This window comes from Heterostelium album, assembly GCF_000004825.1.
Source record: "Heterostelium album PN500 unplaced genomic scaffold PPL_scaffold3, whole genome shotgun sequence".
In the NCBI taxonomy this organism is placed as follows: domain Eukaryota; phylum Evosea; class Eumycetozoa; order Acytosteliales; family Acytosteliaceae; genus Heterostelium; species Heterostelium album.
The window spans coordinates 613,033-633,037 of NW_008805065.1; the positions used below are offsets into that span (position 1 = coordinate 613,033).

The 20,005-nt window shown below is 33.1% G+C and overlaps 8 protein-coding genes across 8 annotated transcripts; 6 read left to right on the top strand and 2 right to left on the bottom strand.

The window, feature by feature from the left end:
* Positions 1-541: 541 nt before the first annotated feature.
* Positions 542-1,601, top strand: PPL_02812 (uncharacterized protein; the record flags this gene model as incomplete). The annotated part of the gene is made up of 2 exons (XM_020573790.1): positions 542-1,021; positions 1,083-1,601. The coding sequence occupies 2 exons, from the start codon at positions 542-544 to the stop codon at positions 1,599-1,601; spliced, it is 999 nt and encodes a 332-aa protein (XP_020435862.1).
* A 1,028-nt stretch (positions 1,602-2,629) lies between these two features.
* PPL_02813 (uncharacterized protein) lies at positions 2,630-4,196 on the top strand (the record flags this gene model as incomplete). Its single annotated transcript, XM_020573791.1, has 3 exons — positions 2,630-2,744; positions 2,806-3,003; positions 3,115-4,196. 3 exons carry the CDS (start codon positions 2,630-2,632, stop codon positions 4,194-4,196), a joined length of 1,395 nt encoding a protein of 464 aa, XP_020435863.1.
* A 356-nt stretch (positions 4,197-4,552) lies between these two features.
* Positions 4,553-8,085, top strand: PPL_02814 (uncharacterized protein; the record flags this gene model as incomplete). Its single annotated transcript, XM_020573792.1, has 9 exons — positions 4,553-4,701; positions 4,766-5,526; positions 5,603-5,931; positions 6,008-6,283; positions 6,352-6,451; positions 6,740-6,785; positions 6,864-6,966; positions 7,046-7,933; positions 8,002-8,085. The coding sequence occupies 9 exons, from the start codon at positions 4,553-4,555 to the stop codon at positions 8,083-8,085; spliced, it is 2,736 nt and encodes a 911-aa protein (XP_020435864.1).
* A 55-nt stretch (positions 8,086-8,140) lies between these two features.
* bms1l (BMS1-like ribosome biogenesis protein) lies at positions 8,141-12,050 on the bottom strand (the record flags this gene model as incomplete). Its single annotated transcript, XM_020573793.1, has 3 exons — positions 8,141-10,806; positions 10,886-11,351; positions 11,415-12,050. The coding sequence occupies 3 exons, from the start codon at positions 12,048-12,050 to the stop codon at positions 8,141-8,143; spliced, it is 3,768 nt and encodes a 1,255-aa protein (XP_020435865.1).
* A 475-nt stretch (positions 12,051-12,525) lies between these two features.
* sec61g (protein transport protein SEC61 gamma subunit) lies at positions 12,526-12,814 on the top strand (the record flags this gene model as incomplete). Its single annotated transcript, XM_020573794.1, has 2 exons — positions 12,526-12,619; positions 12,699-12,814. 2 exons carry the CDS (start codon positions 12,526-12,528, stop codon positions 12,812-12,814), a joined length of 210 nt encoding a protein of 69 aa, XP_020435866.1.
* Positions 12,815-13,170: 356 nt separating this feature from the next.
* On the bottom strand, positions 13,171-15,881 carry arpG (actin related protein 8; the record flags this gene model as incomplete). The annotated part of the gene is made up of 5 exons (XM_020573795.1): positions 13,171-13,761; positions 13,836-14,249; positions 14,328-14,438; positions 14,535-14,903; positions 14,976-15,881. 5 exons carry the CDS (start codon positions 15,879-15,881, stop codon positions 13,171-13,173), a joined length of 2,391 nt encoding a protein of 796 aa, XP_020435867.1.
* A 446-nt stretch (positions 15,882-16,327) lies between these two features.
* Positions 16,328-17,380, top strand: PPL_02818 (uncharacterized protein; the record flags this gene model as incomplete). The annotated part of the gene is made up of 3 exons (XM_020573796.1): positions 16,328-16,355; positions 16,440-16,690; positions 17,114-17,380. 3 exons carry the CDS (start codon positions 16,328-16,330, stop codon positions 17,378-17,380), a joined length of 546 nt encoding a protein of 181 aa, XP_020435868.1.
* Positions 17,381-18,158: 778 nt separating this feature from the next.
* PPL_02819 (C1 family peptidase) lies at positions 18,159-19,975 on the top strand (the record flags this gene model as incomplete). Its single annotated transcript, XM_020573797.1, has 3 exons — positions 18,159-19,020; positions 19,090-19,454; positions 19,940-19,975. 3 exons carry the CDS (start codon positions 18,159-18,161, stop codon positions 19,973-19,975), a joined length of 1,263 nt encoding a protein of 420 aa, XP_020435869.1.
* Positions 19,976-20,005: the final 30 nt, after the last annotated feature.

Genomic DNA, 20,005 nt, shown 5'->3' on the forward strand with positions numbered 1-20,005 from the left:
TTGAGTCGATCACAAATGATACTATCTACACCACCAAAGTCTACCTATTAGTATAACAAAAATTATATAGATCCATAATTAAACTATCTACTAATTTTTTGTATACTTTTTTTTTTAGGATCAAATAAAATTACACAAATAATTCTATTTCCGATTGGTTCATTAAATATCTTTTTATCCAAAAATAGTTAACACTAACCAGAAGTACTTGTTTTAGAGATAGAAATAATAATAATAAAAAAATGAGATTAATCTCATTTTTTTTTGCTTTAAAATGTATGTGGGGTTTTTAAACTCAGTTACAAGAAAAATAGATTAATATGTGTTTTATTATTTTTTTAACTTTTGTTTTTAAACCACTGGTATCTATTGTTCAGATTAAAATAATCTATAAAAAATGTGGAAATTTTTTTTCCTGTACTTTGTTTAACCAACAATAATAAAATGATTATTCAAAAAGAATTTAAAATAGAAGTTAATATTTTTTATCAAAAACAGAATTTTTATTTTAAACATAATACAAAAAAAAAAGGAATTCTAAATGTTATCTTTACAAAAAATAATTGATAAAACTCCAAAGAGTTGGACTTTACCTATAAACTCAAATGATCCAATGGAAATGGTGATTGAAAAAATGGAGAAGTTTGGAATAATAAATGATGAAAATCTTCAAAAATATAGACTGATTTTCAAAGGATTTTCAATGTTTGTCAGAAATATTTGGCCATCCGGAGATCAAGAGTCATTGGTATTGGGTACACAATTCTTTATTTTCTCAGTAATATTCGATGACCTTATTGATACGAATGAACCGGAATTTGGAATGAAAAAAATCAATAGAGCAATCAATATTTTCAAATTGGGTAAACTGGAAGAGGATGCTACTCCACTTGAAAGAATTGCTTTTGATTTAAAAGAGAGCTTAGAACACAGAGTTGGAGATCAACATCCTTTGCTAAATGTATTCAGAAATGCATTCATTGATTATTTTGATAATTTAATGCCATGGCAAAATATCAAGGTAAGTTATTATTTTATTTTAAAAAAAACAAATTTATTAAATTGTTTTTTAAAATTTTTAGAAATTAGATGGTGACATGAGTATGAATTTATATTACAATATGAGAAGACACAATATTGGAATGGTACCAACATTTTCTTTAAGTGCATTATTCATTATGAAAAGATTAAACTCTGATATAATTCTAGACCCACTTTGGAAAAGTTTAATCGATCATTCAGGAAACATCTGTGCTCTTTATAATGATATATTCTCTTATGAAAAAGAACTCAGAGAAAAAGATGAAAGAATGAATAGTTTCCATTTTATGAAAACTCAAAACAATTGGTCTGATCAAGAGTGTCTCGATTTCATGGACAAAGAATTTGATAAATGTTTTGAACAATATTTTATTCATGAAAATCTTATTAAACAAAAATTTATTCCAATTCTCAAAAACAAAGAAGATCAAGAAGAGTTTATTGAAATTGTTGACCACTTTCATACCGTGGTATCTGCGGTAGTAGCTCTCTACTTAGTAAAGCCAAATTATAAATCACCAAATTCCATCTTTGTTGAACTTAGAACTAAAATTCAATGAAAATCTGAGATCTATCTATATTGGTTCAGAATAATCATGCAATCATCTTGTTTTTAATAAATATTTAAACTTAACAACTTATGATCTTGTATCTATTTTGTCAAATTTTGTCTTTCAGATCTCTATAACTATTGAAATTAACAAATTTTTATTAACAAACTTATATCTTTTTTCTTTTATTACTTAAATATTCGATAGAGTGACAGTGCTTGGGAAAGCATGTGCATAAAGGAAAATGCTTTCTTTTATCGAAACGAGAATGACCAATCTACTATTAACACTCTAAAAATATACCTTCTGTCTAATAATATGAAAATATTTATTTATATGTTAAATAAGTATTATGTCATAAATAACAGTAATAATTGTGTAATGTTCTGATCAGAACAAAGACACATCTCTAAAGAACGATAAATAATGATGAACAACTTTCTTTTAAATGATATAAAAAATAGAGATAATACTATATAAAAGGAAATGATAGGTAGAAAAACTGTATATATGTTGTTTTTACCACGATAAATTACTTTGTTGTTACCACCAACTCTCTTATATTGAATAATGTTTGATAAGAATGATAGTCTTATTTAAATGAGTTAGTGTGTATTATTATTGAATGTTTGTATTATTCATTGTAAACATCTTCTTAGTTTATTATTAATAAATCTGTTTTAAAAAAAATGGTAATAGCGAATTAAAAATAATTTTATATGTCACACCTTTATAAATTTATTTTGAAACACAAAATTATCCAAAAATCGACACATTTTTGAAAATTAAAATTTTAATTTTCTTCTTGATTCCCAAGAATATCGGGTTAACAAGCCATACAAAATGGTTTATTTTCTATGAGATATTATTTGCAAACCACACAATGATAGAACTGAAAATTCTTAGTCAACAAAAATCGTACTAAATCAAGTTTATAAAGAAAATTCTAGTTTTCTTTCAAAAAAATAAAAACAAAACAAACATTTTGTTAAAAGACAGAGAGAGTGATAACAAACAGTTCGAGATAGATAGATAAAATGTTACAACCACCTTCACCTTCTGCTCCTAATATAACAGATTCATTATTATATAATATAAATGAGTTACAACAATTGCAAAGAGATCAAGAACAACAACAACATCATCAACATTGTCAACAACCTACAACATCACCACTTTCAATTTCTACCACCACCACTTCCAAAATTACAAGATCTACAACTAACACTTTCACCTTTAGTCGACTCTTGTAATAGTAATAATAACAATCATTTAGTATTGTATAATAATAATAATAATCAATGTTATTTTAATAATTCAAAATTAATACTTTATGATACTTTTGTAAAAGTTGCACAATATCGTATCACTTCACAAGAAGCTGCACATGCTTTCGAGACTTGGAAACAAAGTCTATGGTTTACACCAACTGGGTAGAGTATCATTATCATTTAGAATACCTAATCTCTTCAGTGAAGTGTTACTTACAAGATTAATCTATTTAGTTTTAAAAAACAAATAGGACCAGAAACAAATAAAATATATATACCTTTCTATTGTTTTCATTCTACTTATACCGTAAACTTTCAGGGTTTGGTTTACTATCAAAATGGTGGAACTGAAATCACTATGAATGGTTCGGGTGGTATCTCAAACATTGATCCAGCCAAGAGGCAACCACAGCAACAACAACAACAACTGGTTGTAGCAACACCAAAAGGTGGTAACCATGTAAATAAATCATTGGAGAGAGGCTCCATTAGGCGAACGATTGCCAAGATATTCTTGTGTGGCTCGTCGATGGACGATTGGAAAGACTATCAGGATATCCGTGTGTTCTTTGACTTTAATCGTGTTGATCAAATGACAATGTCAGAGTTCAAAGAGAAATGTCAGTTCCAGCATGCTCGTGAATCGTCGCGACTCTCTCACGACTCGGTCTGGGCAAATCACATCTCAAAGATCCAGGTCGATGAGCAATCGAATGCCGCGTCGTATCTCTGCAGCCAAGAGCAGACCGCCACCGTTGAGAATGTCAGTAGCGACATTGAATTTGACCAGACCGTCGCTACGCTGTTTTATGTTCCTTTCTACCACCATTCCTATGTGTTTGACAATAAGCACTATAGCTTCTTTATCGATGGCCAGAGCGGCCAGATCTTTGCCACCCGTCCGGAAGTCGGTCTAGGAAAGCTTGGCGACTTGGTAAAGGGCGTCAAGAACTACTTTGGAATGTATCTATGGCAAGAGCAAATCCAGAGAAAACGTGGTTCCGAACTCAACATCGAGGACAACGTCGATGTCTATGCCAAAGAAAATTACTTTATAATGTGGCCGCGCTCTGCCAACGGACTGCTAAGTGGTAACCTCCAGGGTTGGCTCACCATTAGAAATCGATCGAATCGACCAATCACCTTCAGAGGTCAGAAGCGAAGAGGCTACACCAAAGGCAACCCGATTACACTGCAACCTAGAGCAGAGCAATCCTATTCATACAAAGGACACTGGTGTATGGAGGTCATCGATGGTGACTATCAGAATCTAGAGATCATACATCTGAATACAAGTGAAAACAATCGTTTTCCAAACATTGGTTTTGCATAATATATTAATATGTACATAGGTTTGACAGATAACAGAATTGTCAAACAAAAACAAAAACAAAACAAAACAAAACAACACCATTCACAATCTGATACTGTCCATCTCTAACATTTTTTTTAACTATCATTTGCAAAAGAATGAATAGTATAATCAATATAATTACAAGATAAAGAAAACAAATAATCTAAAATCAATTCAATTCTAATTCCAATGAACTGAAAGAGAGACTGCAATTGGATAGCCAATGATCATCGTTGGTCCAAAATTCAAAAATAAAAATTAATAATATCCAGATTTATTTTTTTAATCAAGATCTGATTTATTTTGAATCGGAGTACTTTGCTTTTTCTATAATTATGATCAAATATATATATTTTCTTTTATTGATATCTCTGGTATCATCCTTTGATATCAATACGGATATTGATAACGACTTTACAATCACCTGTGAATTATTATTAAACGATGGTAGTTCAACTTGTAATAATATTTCAACAAACTATGCGTATGTTACAATGATATAATATTAGCTAATATTGACTTCATTTTATTTATTAATTTATTTAAAGTACCTGTTCAAATATAACCTTATGCTTAAATTGGTTATATGAACAACAAGCCTCAAATTCAATGTATAATACAACTGTCATTTTGATTGCAGATGGTAAATATGATGATTGTCCAGGTGCTATCAATACATTCCCACAATCCGAACTACATGTATTCTATTCTCCTGGATATTCGCTGTTTACGTGTGATGGTCAATTCGTAAGTGTCAATATGACCTACCCAACCAGTGTAACTTTTCAGAATATAGGATTCAGCGGATCATTACAATTCCCTCAGACAAAGGGTGGTCTCCTTGGATTCTCTATACAGCCAGAGTATCTAAGAAATGAAAAACCTGCTATCTCTTTGGTAAACGTAGAGGTATTCCAATCGAGTGTGAATGGCAACGGTTCGGTGTTATACGCAAGTGGATTTCACGTGGATTTCATCGACTCTTCTTTTGAGAATTGCAACTCAACCATGAATGGCGGTGTTCTATACGCAGAGGGTGACAATACCAAGGTATCGCTCATCAACTCTCGATTCACATCGAATGGTGCCGATGAAGAGGGTGGCGTTATCTACGGTGACAATGTATTTTCGCTCAACTCTACATTCATTGGAAACTCGGCTTTGTATAATGGTGGGGCCATCTTCAGTGTTTACAACATGTTTTTGAATCTGAGTACATTCATTGACAATCAATGCGTGGACAGTGGTGGCGGTGTCTCTGGTAGCCAAAATTCAACGACCATAGCAAACTCATTATTCCAAAATAACTGTAACTATTATTAATATTTATATAATACTATTAATTATTTATTAATTAATTAATTACTTATTATCAATATTGTTAGATGCCTATAGTGGTGGTGCGCTCTGGTGTTCAACCAACTCTAAAATTGAAAATACAACATTCATTGGCAATCGATGTACACAAAATGGTGGAGGTTTGTATGTAGGAGGGAATCTTCTGATGACCAACTCTACAATCAATGGATCGATTTCTTACAACTGTGGTGGAGCTATATATATCGATCAAATAGTAACAAGTGTTCAGGTGCAATTCTCTAACTTTAACGATAACAAAGCGATAGCAGGAGGCGCTATATGTGATTTTGCCAAGAATTTGACTGTTTTCAATTCTACCTTCAATGCTAACCATGCCAATACTGGTGGAGCAATCGTAAGACTTATTACCTAATAATACTGTTGTCATGCATGATAGCAACTGACAATACTAATTGATATTGCAAATATAGAAATCATATTACTCTGAACTAAACTTTATGGGCACTGAATTTACCAATAATGTAGCTTCTGAACTAGCAGGTGCAGTCTATTTTGCAATCTATCCAAATCAATTCTTGGGTGGTGTATACACTGATAATATTTGTAAAGCAAGACCAATCTCCAATACCTTTAACCACCAAGCTACTATCAATGGAAAGATTAATGTTGTCAATGTTTCTTTGGCTTTGCTAACTGATAATCAAGAATATACAGTACCAATAATATACAATACAGGTTCATCATATGTAATTATTAAATATATCATTTATAATATAACATTTCAAAAACCTAATATTCTATCTCTAAACTCTAGGCAAAAGCATATAATGTACAAGGTCAGTGTATTAATGGAGTTGCTTCTATAAATACCGATGGTCAGTTACTCAATTGTCAATGTTTCAGTGGATACTCAGGTGAAAGTTGTCAAAACTAATACTTTTAATAATTACAATTATGAAGAACATAAATCAAAAGTTCATTGTGTTTTACAAAAATTTTGGAGAATAAACCATCAAAATAACCAAAGGTTTTGGCGCCAAAATTCAAATTTTTATGTTTGATTTTAAATTAAATAACATTATTTTACTTTATATATGATAATTTACGAATATTATTAATCTCTTTATATATATTCATATTAAATTAATACTAAATAACTATGCAACAAATAGATAATTCTATTTTAATAAATAAAAATAAAGTTGAATATGCAGAACAAATTGGTTTTAGTTTATCACAATATAATGAGTATGGATATTAAGATCTTTTAGTTTTTAGCAATGTATCCCAATGAAACGTATTAATTCTATTTATTATGATTATTAGAATTGTAAATGATATACATAAAAATATTTTCAATTATTTAAAATCAGATCAAATCGATAAAAAGAAACTTCCAAATATAGAAAAAGATCTTAATATAATTCAAGTAAATACACTTATTCAATACGATTATTATTTCGAAATTATCTTATAATTATTCTTTATTTTTTTTTAAAACAATTTAGGAATGTTTTCAACAGATGAAGTTTAATTATATTGAAATTGGAAGTAAACAAAGATTTATGCAATCGATCATCAGTTTGGATTCCAATTTAACATCACCATCACCAGAGGCAACCAATCAACTGGAGAGTTCTATCTCCAAAGGCAAAAAGGATTTCAAAGAACTAAAGGACATTAATGTCAGGCTGGCAAATGAGGTGATTGCCATCATCAATCAGATTGCAGAGGACGACCAGATCCTTCAGAAAGAACGTGAGAATATCAAGCGATTGCTAGACGATGCCAACGAGCAATTGGATAAACTCTACTCAATGGACCAAACCATCGAAGAGATGCAGAAGAGCGATAATAAATTGATAACTAACAACGATCGTCTGCTGGCTACCATCGAGTGGTATCAACCGTATGTCAAGGTAATTGAGAAACTTCAGGGCATTAGAATGACAGCCGGCAATTCCAACGCCAAGGAATTACAATTTGAACTGACGGTCATGGCTGTTCAACATCAAGTAGCGATCAAACTGGATCAATCGAGACAATCGATTATATCACTGAACATGCAGCCAACGCCTTTGAGACACATCGACTATCTCACAGAGGATTTCTCAAATATTAGTGAATTGGCGACACTCGTAGAGGAACTGACATTTGCACTCACCAATCACTATCGTAGAGAGAAGGAGATCAAAGAACTCTCGAAATCCTATCACATCCAACGTTTGCAACACTCCAATGAGAATACCAATGGCTGTACCATTGCAGTATCACTCCAAACCGGTCACACCTGTATTATAGTTTTTGAATCTGATTATCCACTTCATCCAAATGTCCATCTCTATTTGAAGTCAATCACAAAGAATGACATCCAAATAGAATTTAATGAAATTAAAGTAAGTACTATAATAATAAAACCAATCAAATCATTCTTCAAATAATTAATACAAATTATAATTTCCAGAAACATTTACAGGAAACCAAATATGATTTACAACAACTGATAGAACAACTTTTAAATTATTTCAGAGATAAAGAAAATATTTAAAAATAAATTAATTCAATTGTTTATTATAATATAAAATTTAATAAGTTTTTAGTTTTTATTGATGTTGTTTTTGTTTCTTCTTTCCTTTGAGTGCTTCCATCTTAAACTTTCTCTTACTTTGCTCTTTAACTCTTTCTTCTTTTTCTTTTTCCGATTTCTTTTTCTTTTCCATATATTCTTTATGTTTCTGTTCCTTCTTTTCTTGTTCCTTTTCGAGTTTCTTTTGTTTGATGACCTCAAGTTTGTTCATAAGCTCGGCAATACGTTTCTCGTGTGGCTCCATAACAACGACACGATGATTGGTGAGTGCGTCGGCCTTGTTCTTGAGAACCTTACCCTTTGGCTTCAAGTCAAACGGCAGCTGACTCTGTAGGGAAGCGGGGATCTCCAACTCACGGAAGTGACGTGGTTGACGCTCAATCTCACGGTAAACGGAATCCTCCTTGATTGGCGCACGCAATCCCTTCTCGAAACGCAACTGTCCAACTGTCTTCATACCCTGCCATTGTTTCTCCTGAGTGAGCATATTGGTAACGGGCGTGTAGAACTTGGTCGGTGTAATCGTGTACCAAGTTCGCAAAAACACAATGTCACTCATCAGAACCTTGTCTTCGAAAGTGGCACGGAAAGCACCCTCTGGACTGCTCATTGGCTTCTTGATTTGACCACGAATACCTGAGACCGTTCTGATGGTGGCACCAACGAATTTGGCGACTTCGAGACGCGATGAAAACATTCCCTGGATGAAAGCAGTCTTTTTCAGAATCTCCTTTGGACGACCTGTCAACTTTAGCTTCTTCACCACGTTGATGGTGTTGTCCAACTCCAGAACACTGCCGTTGGCACTGACACGGAACGACGCTTGGGTGTTACCAAGGTTGGTGAACGCAATGAAACCGGTACCGGGTGGTGTGATGGGACCATAGAAACTACCTTGACAATGCATATGCTCCGGTGTGTATTTTAGCATACGATTACGACCGTTGATATCTTGGATCGAGTAGAGTATCATCGTTTGGAAACGACGCCAACCCATGGAAATAACCAAAGGATCGTTGGATTTCAACAGTTTCTTGTGCCAACGATGCTTCTTAATCTTGACATTGACCATACCGAGATTCTCTTCGGTGGTTTGCAATCCACCGACCAACAGCGGATAGCGTGGATCGAAATGCTGGCAAATCTCATAGGGAACCGATTCAAATTCTATACGTACATAAACACCAATTGGAAAACCTGCGTATTGCATTCTACTGAATTTGTCATCGTTGGCAAACTCTGCTTCGTTGATGGCACGTTGTTTCTTGGCGGCTTCGTTCAACTCACTGGCAAAGTCTTCTTCTCCCTCCTCGTACTTGGCGTTGATTCTCTTGATTTCACGTTCCTTCTTCTCACGATTACGTCTTCTGGCAGCTTCAAACTCGTCGTCATCCGACTGCTTCTCATCGTCATCGTCAGTCTTCTCCTTGCCATCCTTACTCTTCTTATTCTTGTCGTCGTTGTCGTCATCGCTATCCTCACCATCTTCCTCTTTACTCTTAGCAGTTGAACCTGGACCATATTTCTTTCCGGTTTCAAGATCTTCGAAATCACCAAACATTGCTTGATCGTCGTTGGCATCTTCACGACCGACGGCTCCAACCGATTCCAAATCATCTTTGTCAACGAATCTCGATATCAAGAGCTGATAGATATCATCGTTGTCTTTGAATCCCGATGACTTTTGAATGGACTGAGTGCTCTTTGATGTCTCTACTCTATTGATTCCAGTCTCGTCCAACTCTAGATCTTTCTTTAGCTTCATCTGTCCAAAACCACCTTTCTTGACCTTGAAGAAGTCTTCGTCGTCATCCTCTTCCTCGTCGTCTAGTTGTGCAAAATTCTTTTGTTTCTTCTTATCTTCATATGGATCACCGTAAATTAACTTTGATAAACTAATCTTTGGAGCTGGTTTATTTGCAAATTTATGCATATTCTCTTTCCATTTTGAACTTTCTCCTTCTTCTTCTTCTTCTTCCTCTTCCTCTTCTTCCTCTTCCTCTTCTTCCTCTTCCTCTTCTTCCTCTTCCTCTTCTTCCTCTTCATCTTCATCATCACCATCTCTTTCTAATTGTGGATCATAATATTCATCATCATCCATCTCTTCACCACTGTCATCATCGAATTCTACACCTTCATCGGCACTTTCATCGTCATCATATTGAATTCCTTTGGATCCTTCGAGCTCTTCGTCGTCATCCTCGTCGTCTTCATCTTGATCATCGGCGGCATCTTGGTCATCATTATCGTTGTCGTCGTCACTCTCCAAATCGGTGGGTGTCTTCTTTAGATCTACAAACTTTACTTTTCTTCTCTCTCTGCCATCTACGACTTGCTTAATCTCCAACTTTTTAGTGGCAACACCGCTGCTGTTGTTAGTTGTAATTCCAGCTGGTTCGTCATAGTACTCGCTGTCACTCAGCTCATCGACATGATCGAGATCAGCTCTCTTCTTTTGTGAAATCGGCTTATTGTTTGTCAACTTGATTGGTGCACCCTTTGAGAACAACGATACCTCTGAATCCTCCATCTTTTCATCGAGAGCAATTCTAGTATTCTGTAACTTTCTAACCATTCCAACACCATCTCCAATTCTATCCTCATCGTCGTCGTCCTCTCCATTTTCCTTTTCATCATCATCCTCTTCTTCCTCACTTTCATCTTTTTCAACAAACTTTCCATCTATTTAATTATAATTGTTGTTAGTTGATAATTACTAAATAACAAACACAACTTAAGTTAAGTAACTATTATTATTTACCTTTATCCAACTTTGAGAAATTGATTCTATTCTCTGGGATGTTGATATATACAGCATCTTTATCGTAGAGGATATTACCGATATCACTCATTGGCGAGTAGATAAGACGCTCCTTTCCATTGAGTACACGCTTTCTATCGTCGGGCAGTGGACATGGATCGGTGAGTGGAGTGATGCTCTTCATTCTAAAGTCACCGACACCCGGCAAATGAACCTTCATATGTGGCTTCAAATAGGTGCCTCTCACATAACCATAGAGACAAATCGATCGATTATCCTTTGGTCGTGTTTTGATCTGTTCGACATCGGTTGTATCTTCAAAACGGTCGACATACACATAGGGATGTGAATTTCTCCAACTCAACGGAGTGAATTTCGCAACCGAAATGAAACGTGCCAAATTATGAATCTCTTGTTTCGGATACTTTCCATGAATCAAACCAGATAAATAAAATAATTTAGCTCCCTAAAATAAATAACAATATTAATAAATGGATATAATATATATTTGGAAACTAGCACAACATACCTGATAAATCTCTGTCCAAAATCTATCTTTTAATTTCTTTTTCGTTTTCTTCAAACGTTTGTTGTTTTTGAAACCGTCGAGGTGAGTGAGTACACCGATTACCTTTGGGAATCCGTGTGTCTGGAGGATGTTGAGGAATTCGAATGTCTCCATTTCGAAACCGTACGATGCGTCGATCAAGAGCAGTACGAGATCTGCAATCTTGGCGGTATCGATCATCGAGTTGAGATCGTTGTTACACTCGACGAATGTGATACGACGACGCTTCGATGCAACGATCGTTATCGGTCCTTTGATCTCACCCACCGAGTAACGTGTGTAGTTCTTGATGAGCGAGCGAATCAACGTTGATTTTCCTACGGCGGGTGGACCGACCACCGCAATGACGATGGGCGGCACTTCCTCGGCCGTACCAGATTGATCGAGAATCGGTAGATTGACACGCTTCTGCTCCAAATCCAGATTACGACGTTGCGATTTGAGTGCTGCGTGTGCCGACGAGAAAACGAAAGCCTTTGGATTCTTGGCACGCACCTCCTTGGTGATACCTTGCTTTCTTTGCTTGACCGCTTTCTTCTTGTCGGCTTTAGCACCTGCCTTTGGCTTTCTATGTGCTTTCCTAACTATATCATCCATCCTCTCTCTTTCTAATAAAACTATATAAATCTATAATCTTTTAAAAAACAAACTTTAAAAAAAATTATAAAAGTATAAATTCTATTATATTTAACTAAAATAATAATATTAATTTTATTAAAAATTATTAAAATTATCAAATTCGTTCGTTTTTTTTATAAAAAAATTCAAAAAATATTAAATAATCAAAAATGATTCTTTTATGTGTGGTCTATGAGTGAGTTACGAAGTTCTTTTTTTCTGCATAAAAATTTGGATGAAGCCCCATTTTCAATTCAAAAAAGTCAAAGGTGAAATTTGTGTGGGTGAATCAGTGGTAGAGAAAGTGTTGTCAAATGCATCATCAACATCACCAAAAAAAATAAAAATAAAAAAACTAATTTTTTTAAAATCAAACAAATTTATAAAAGTCAAAGTTTCATTTTCATTCTTTTTTTTTTATAAATATTATATAAATATATCAATAAATAATACAATGGATTTAGTTGAAGAAAATGTTGCTCCACTCAAGGAGTTTGCCAAGAATAGCATTCGTTTATTCAAGAAATGTACTAAGCCAGATCAACAAGGTTAGTATAATAATATTCCTAAAACTAAAATAAACAACAATTTATTAAACTTTGATTTGATTGATTAACCAAAAAACAGAGTTCCAAAAGATTGCTTTCGCTACATTGGTTGGTTTCTGTATCATGGGATTCATTGGTTTCTTTGTCAAGCTTATCCACATTCCAATCAACAACATTCTCGTTGGTGGTGTCTAAAATAACAATCAAAAATAATAATAATAATAATAACTAAAAAAAACCATATAGAATATAATCACATATATTATAACAATATAAAGTCAACTGCTCCAAAAAAAAAAAGTCAAACAAACTTTTTAAAAAACTTTCCTTTTCTTCTTCTTCTCTATCTATCTACCTATAATCTTGTATGAAAAACAACAAAACAAAACAAAAACAAAGATAAATGTATATTTAAGTAAATCAATGAATAATAAAATTGTCTTATAAGGAATATAATTATATCTTTATAATTTATAACAAAAATACATTTTAATATAATAAGTTGTGTTGATTTTATTTTTCTTTATACTTTACTACTACTACTACTACTACTAATATGATAACTTTTCTCTTAAGATGGAAGAGTTCAAACCTTCTTTCCATTCTTGTCTGGTGATCCAAATCTCTTTGGAACTCTCGAGACAACCGAGGATGGCTCCACCCTTCCAGGACATGTTACGCTCATCCACGTCTTGTCTGGTGTTGGCAGAGAAGGCAAGTGTGATTCCGGCGTTGGTTTCTTCGGTGGAGAGCAGTTTGGCCAGCCGTTGTTTGAGTACCGCTTGAAGGCCGGGCACACGCGAAGCACCGCCACCCACAATCAACAGGTTCGAGTAGAAGCGCTTACGGAATTCAATGCGGTCACCCGAGTTCTTGATGGACTTGTAGATCGCCTGGTCGAGAGCCAACGTCAAATTACGATCGTGTGCACCGTCCTCTTTGCGATCGGCATCGTAGAGCTCTTCGAAATCCGTCATCTTTGATGGTGCACGTCTCATTGGCGACAGACTATCCGGATAGAACATAGACATGCCCACAACCTTAAACACATCGTCTCCATTGAATTGATAGATAGTATTCTGTTGTCTGGTCGGTACGTTCGCAACCTTTAATTTTTCATGCTTTATCCTATTATCATCATTCTTTCAATATAAACACAAACATATTAGTAATTCATTCAAAAGATATCTTTGTAGTATGTTAGGTGTTTACTTACTAAATTTAAATTTATACATTCATTCTTTATGGTTTCAATTTGATTAAAGTCATAGGCAATATCGAGATTGGTTCTCTTTAGTGGGAAGTAATATTTATGAATTGGTTTCACATTGGAGGTTGCAGAAGTTGAAGATGAAGATGTTGTTTGATCTTTATCATTTCCATTGATATGATTATTGGTGGTGGTGGTGTTGGTGGTACCATTTTGATGTGAAGAATTACACTCTGTGTCTTGTTTGTAGAGTAACCATGCTAGTAGTTGAGTAATGTTGGATCCACCATATCTTAGAGACACTCTAGACTGTGGAATCATATATCCTTCGTCGACACACGATATACTAACTCTCTGATGTCCAACATCGATTACACATGCAGTACCAATAGATGCACCAAACAACGAACATATAGATTCCTACAAACAAACAAGCCAAACAAACTATTAATATTTATAAACAAGCAAAACTAACAATATATATGTTCAAATACATACATGATATAGTAATGCACTTGTAAATGGTAGTTCTCTCAAAAGTAAGTTGGTAATCTCTTTGATTTGTTTTTTATCTAAAAAGTCTGGAATTATATATACACATCCATAGGACTAAAGAATGGAATGTAAAGATAGATAGATAGTTAGTTAGTTAACTGGTTGAAATGAAGCATTAATGCTTTGCTTTGATGAGATGGGATGAGTTACGTTTAAATCGGATGGATTTATGTTAAGATATCTTTGAATTGAATATCTCCACATTTGAACGAGATCGTCGAGTATAGGGGTGAGTGAAGACGATTGAGGATTGAAGGTTGTCGGTGAGAGTAGTGGTTGATAGCATATCCAGTTGTCAGTGTCTCTGCTTGCGAGTATAGCATCCTCACCGATACAATAGTCAACTCTATCGAGATCGATCGGTTCAATCTCACGTTTAGCATTGTAACCTGTGTCATTGGCTTGATCTGTTTGTAGTTGTTGTTGTTGCTGTTGCTGTTTCTGCTTTCTCTTTTTCTTCTTTCTAACGGGTTCAACGTTTTCTATTACCACTGAATTTGATTCATTATAAATAGTTGACTATATATATCATAATATATGATTTAACATTTAATAATCTAATCTTTAATATATATTTTTCTATTTACATACTTGTTTTGGTAATTTATAGGTTGAATCACCAACGAATTGTGGATATGATTTATATGTTTCTTTGATTGTTTGTTGTACTGATTTTAATGCTGTTAATTTACTTTCTAGATGTCTTCCACTCAAGACAGGCAATAAAGAAGGTATATTTATATCATTTTGTTTTTCTTTTTCTTTTTCTTGTTCTTTCTCTTTTTCATTATCTTTATCATCTTTATTATTATTATTATTATTATTATTATTATTATTATTATCTTTTGAATCTTCCATTACAATATCAATTTTATCATCTTGTAGTTTTGATTGTTCTTCTTGTTGTTCTGGTTTTATTTCTGGCTGTTGCTCTTGCTTTATTTCTTTTATTGAAGATTCTATAGTGGTAGCAATACCACTACTATTGTTATTATTATTATTATTACTAATATTATTATTATCATTACTTTCAACAGAGTTTGTTAAATTTAATTCTTTAGTTTCTGTCTCTTTTGATGCTGCTGTGTTGTTGGAATCGATTTCCATTGGTACTAATTCAGGCTGTTGTTGATGTTGTTGTTGTTGTTGTTGTTCGTTAGCATTGTTTGTTTCTTGAGTGGTGGTAATAGGAGTAGTAGTAGATATAGTGGTATCATTTAATGTAGAGGAATCAGTAGTTGTTGTTATTGTTGTTGTTGTTGTGGCTGTGACAGTTTCGGTCAATGTTGGTATTGGTGTTTCTGTTGTTGTTGTTGTTGTTGTTGGTAATGTTGTTGGTAATATTGTTGGTAATGGCGTTGGTTTTATAGATATCTTTGGTAGTGGTTTAATTCTCTTGGCAATAAAATTATTGATTGATTTAGGGAATGGGTCAGATGCCAAACCTATTCGAAGTGAATGCGATCCATGACTTATAACAATGACTTTACTCTCCATTGAGTAAGTAATAATATATTAATTATATATAATCAATCAACAATCAACCAACAAACAATCAATCAATCAATCAACTTCAACTTTGTCATTCAGAATTCAATCTAATTTAAAAAAAAATTAATAACTTCAAAAAAATAAAAATTTACAAAATTAAAGTGGTTTGTGTTTTTATGACTCACACACAATTAAATAAATAACATTATACATAGATAGATAAATTTAGCATATACATATAATATTTATAATGAAATAATAAATATCAACAACAACAACAATAATAATAATAATAATAATAAACATTCTTCTAAGTAAATAGATAATAAATAGATAAATCAAAATAGTTATATTTAAATCAAATCAATTCGATAGATAGATAGATAGATTTGATAGTTTGTAAATTTTGTTGATAAAAAGTAGTAGTAGTAAAGAAAAGAGATATATAAGAAATGTATTCGGCAGGACCTTCAGGTTTACGTATGTTTTGATAAATATATATGAATATGAATATGAATGTTAATAGTGTTCATTTTATTGATTAAATTATATATATATTTATAGAGAATGCACCTGTAACAAAGATTATATTGATAACAGTGATTGGAAGTACATTATTGATAAACTATATTAATGCAAAACATAGAGGAAGAACAGCGGATACTGCGTCGGCCATTGGAAATATTTCACTTTCACCGTTTGCTCTCACTGCAAATCAATTCTACTTTAGATCTCTCGGTGAACTTCTCACTGGTTCAATATTAATCTATTCCTATCGTATCTTTGAAAGGTTGATGGGATCATCAAAATATACTGTAAGTCAAGGAATATGAAGCATATATACTACAAACTAAGGAATCTCGACACTAACCTAACACTCTTCATAAAACAATCACAAGTTATTTGTAATATCATCTATCATTTTATCAACTTTAATACAACTTGGATATGTTGTGCTGTTTAGAAGAGCGGGTTTCTCAGGACCGTCCACTCTTATTTTCGCGTGTCTCGTTCTGTTCTACAAAGAGATACCACCCACTCGTTGGTTCAAATTCCTTGGTTTCCCGCTCAACGACAAGTTTATGACCTATGTGATGTCACTGCAGCTGTTGCTGCTCGACACTTCCAATGCCGTGAGCTGCTTGACCGGTGTAGCAGCAGGCATTCTCTACTACACCGATGTGTTTGGCTTGAAGAATCGTCGTCTACCGAAATCACTCGTCAAGTTTTGCAACCAGTGGATCGCGCCACTCGTCAACGCACCGCCTGCGCCAACTTCACTACGTCCACTGATCGAGCAACAACAACAACTACAGAATCTGCGCCGTCACCAACAACAACAACAGCAATTCCAAACACCATTCTTACAAGCGGTACTGCCCTCCGAGGAAAACATAGCAATGCTCGTATCCATGGGATTCCCACGCAATTTGGCTGTCGAAGCACTTCAACGTACCAATAACAATCTCAATGATGCAACCAACTTTTTATTAGGTGCATTATAAACAATTAATAATAATAATATAATTTTTTAAAAACAAAGATTTTTATTAATTTAATTGTCAGCAATCACCATGATGTGATATTTGTTGTTGAAGTAGTATGAAAATATCATTATCTTTGGCATTATGACATATCTTGAATGTTGAGATCTGAAAGAGTTTGTTTGTTATCGGTCAATTATTATATTTTCATTCTATTATTTAAATAGCTCTAATTCGATTTAAAAGTTGATAAATTTTATTATCTATTTAATTCTTTACCAACAACTTCTCTAGCTGTAGAATTTCAATTTTTTTTAATTCCTTTCTAACTCACATTATTATAAAAGATTATTTCTGGCTGAACCCGTGACTTCACTAACAACAATTTATTTAAATTCTATTTTAATGGCGGTCTATTAGTGTACTATCTATGTTAATAACAAAAATTCTAAATCTGAATTAATTCCATTTAGAATCACGATCATCCATTGGTTTATCCTTTTTACATTTCAATTTAAACTTACTTGGTTCGAGATTGGGATGACCTTTCACAATTTTTTATAGGGTTGGTTGTACATTATGCTAAAAATAAAACATCCACGCCAAATAACATGATACATATTCTCAGAATTCAAACACTGCGAAAAAATAATTTTTAGTAATTATTTATTATATACTAAAAATTAATAGTGAAAGAAATCATACAAAATTTGAAATCAATCTATCGAATATTTAAGGTTGTTATTTTGTTCCTGATTATTTTATTTACTATCTTTTTTCACTTATATATCATAAATAAATGAAAATTAATTATCTATTATTTATCTTTTCACTTTTGTTGTTGGCTTTATCAGCTTCCCAATTGGAGAATAATGAATTACTATCAATTACATTGACTCTTTCACCAACAACATCAGCATCCTCGACATCACAACCAACATCATCTTCAACTTCGACTTCGACTTCGTTCTTGACAACGTCTTCAAGTATCACCGTTACGACGACAACATCACCAATATCAACAAGTGTTACAACATTACCAGCAACAACAGTAAGTTCAACAACATCAAGTATTTCAGAATATCAGCAACAATTCACAGATTGGATGATTCAATATAATAAATCATACACAAACAATGATTTCTTGACAAGATTCAATATTTTTGTAGATAATCTCCTTTATATCAACCAATTTAACTCGCTGACTGGAAATGATACTGAAGCCATGAAATTGGGAACGAATATATTCGCTGATTTGACACTTGATGAATTCGCCAACACATACCTTGTCAAAGATTTATTAAATTTCTCTGTAAATTCAAATACTACAAGTACATCAACTTCAACTACAACAACAGGAGGTGGATTATTAGGAGGATTGTTAACTGGTGCTTTAACAATTGGAACTGGTGGATCTACATCTGGTGGTGGTGGTGGTGGATTGTTAGGTGGACTTTTAACTGGAGCATCTCAACCATCAAGTTCAACTCTTAGAACTTTAATGGAGTCCAGAAATTGGATAGGTCGACTACCTCCAATTAAAGACCAAGGAGAATGTGGAAGTTGTTATGCATTTGCATCGTTAGTTCCCATTGAATCTCTATTATATGGAAAGGGTTCTATAGTATCTCTCTCAGCACAAGAAATTGTTGATTGTTCAAGTATGAAGCTTTGTTTTTTTTTTTTTTGAAAACGTTAATATAATTAATTTACTTCTTGGAAATTATTAGATTTCGAAGGCAATTCTGGCTGTGATGGAGGTTGGATGTCAAATGTTTACGGTTTTGTTAGACATAATATAGGTGTAAGTACAGAGCAAGAATATCCATACATTGGTTCTTTTCAAACATGTACATGGCAACTTCGAAAAAAATACGGAATTGTGAATAAAGACTTTGTTGTTACCAATCAAACAGCAATGGAGGATGTTTTAACAAACGTAGGACCTGTTGCTATTGCCTTACAGGCCAGAGTAAGCTCATTTCAATTGTACAAAAGTGGTATCTACGAAGATGCTGAGTGTGGAAAAGGTCAAGTGGATCATGCAGTTGCACTTGTTGGTTTGGGAGTAGAGAGTGGAAAACCATATTATACTGTATGTATAGTCAAATTTATAAAAAAAGTGATTGATTATCTTCATTTTTATTTTTTATTAACAATTAATTTTCACTAAAATGATAGCTGAGAAATAGTTGGGGAACTGGATGGGGAGAAAGGGGGTAAGCTATACACTAAATCAAATAATTAATTATTATTTTCGAAATTTACTAACAATTTTATTCCACGAAATAGATATATGAAAATAGTGCGTACAACAAAGAAAATCAATAACTATGGATATTACCCATCAATATTATATAATAATAATTGAAATGAATTCATCAAAAAGAATACAAAATATAAAATTACAGTCTTTGATGAACTTTATTAAGAAATTAATTACTTTTTCAAACTCTATGATAAGTTTTAACTACCAAACACCAAAAATTTGTCATTTCAACCGATGTTAAATGTTTAAGTTTTATACTCTGTGAAATAAAATGTAGAGTTGCGTGATTTTGTTTATCTAATTTTTTATAGTTGTCAAAATCAAAACCACATACAATGAAAAATTAAGTTAACTTTGTTGTTTTTAAATCACAATAA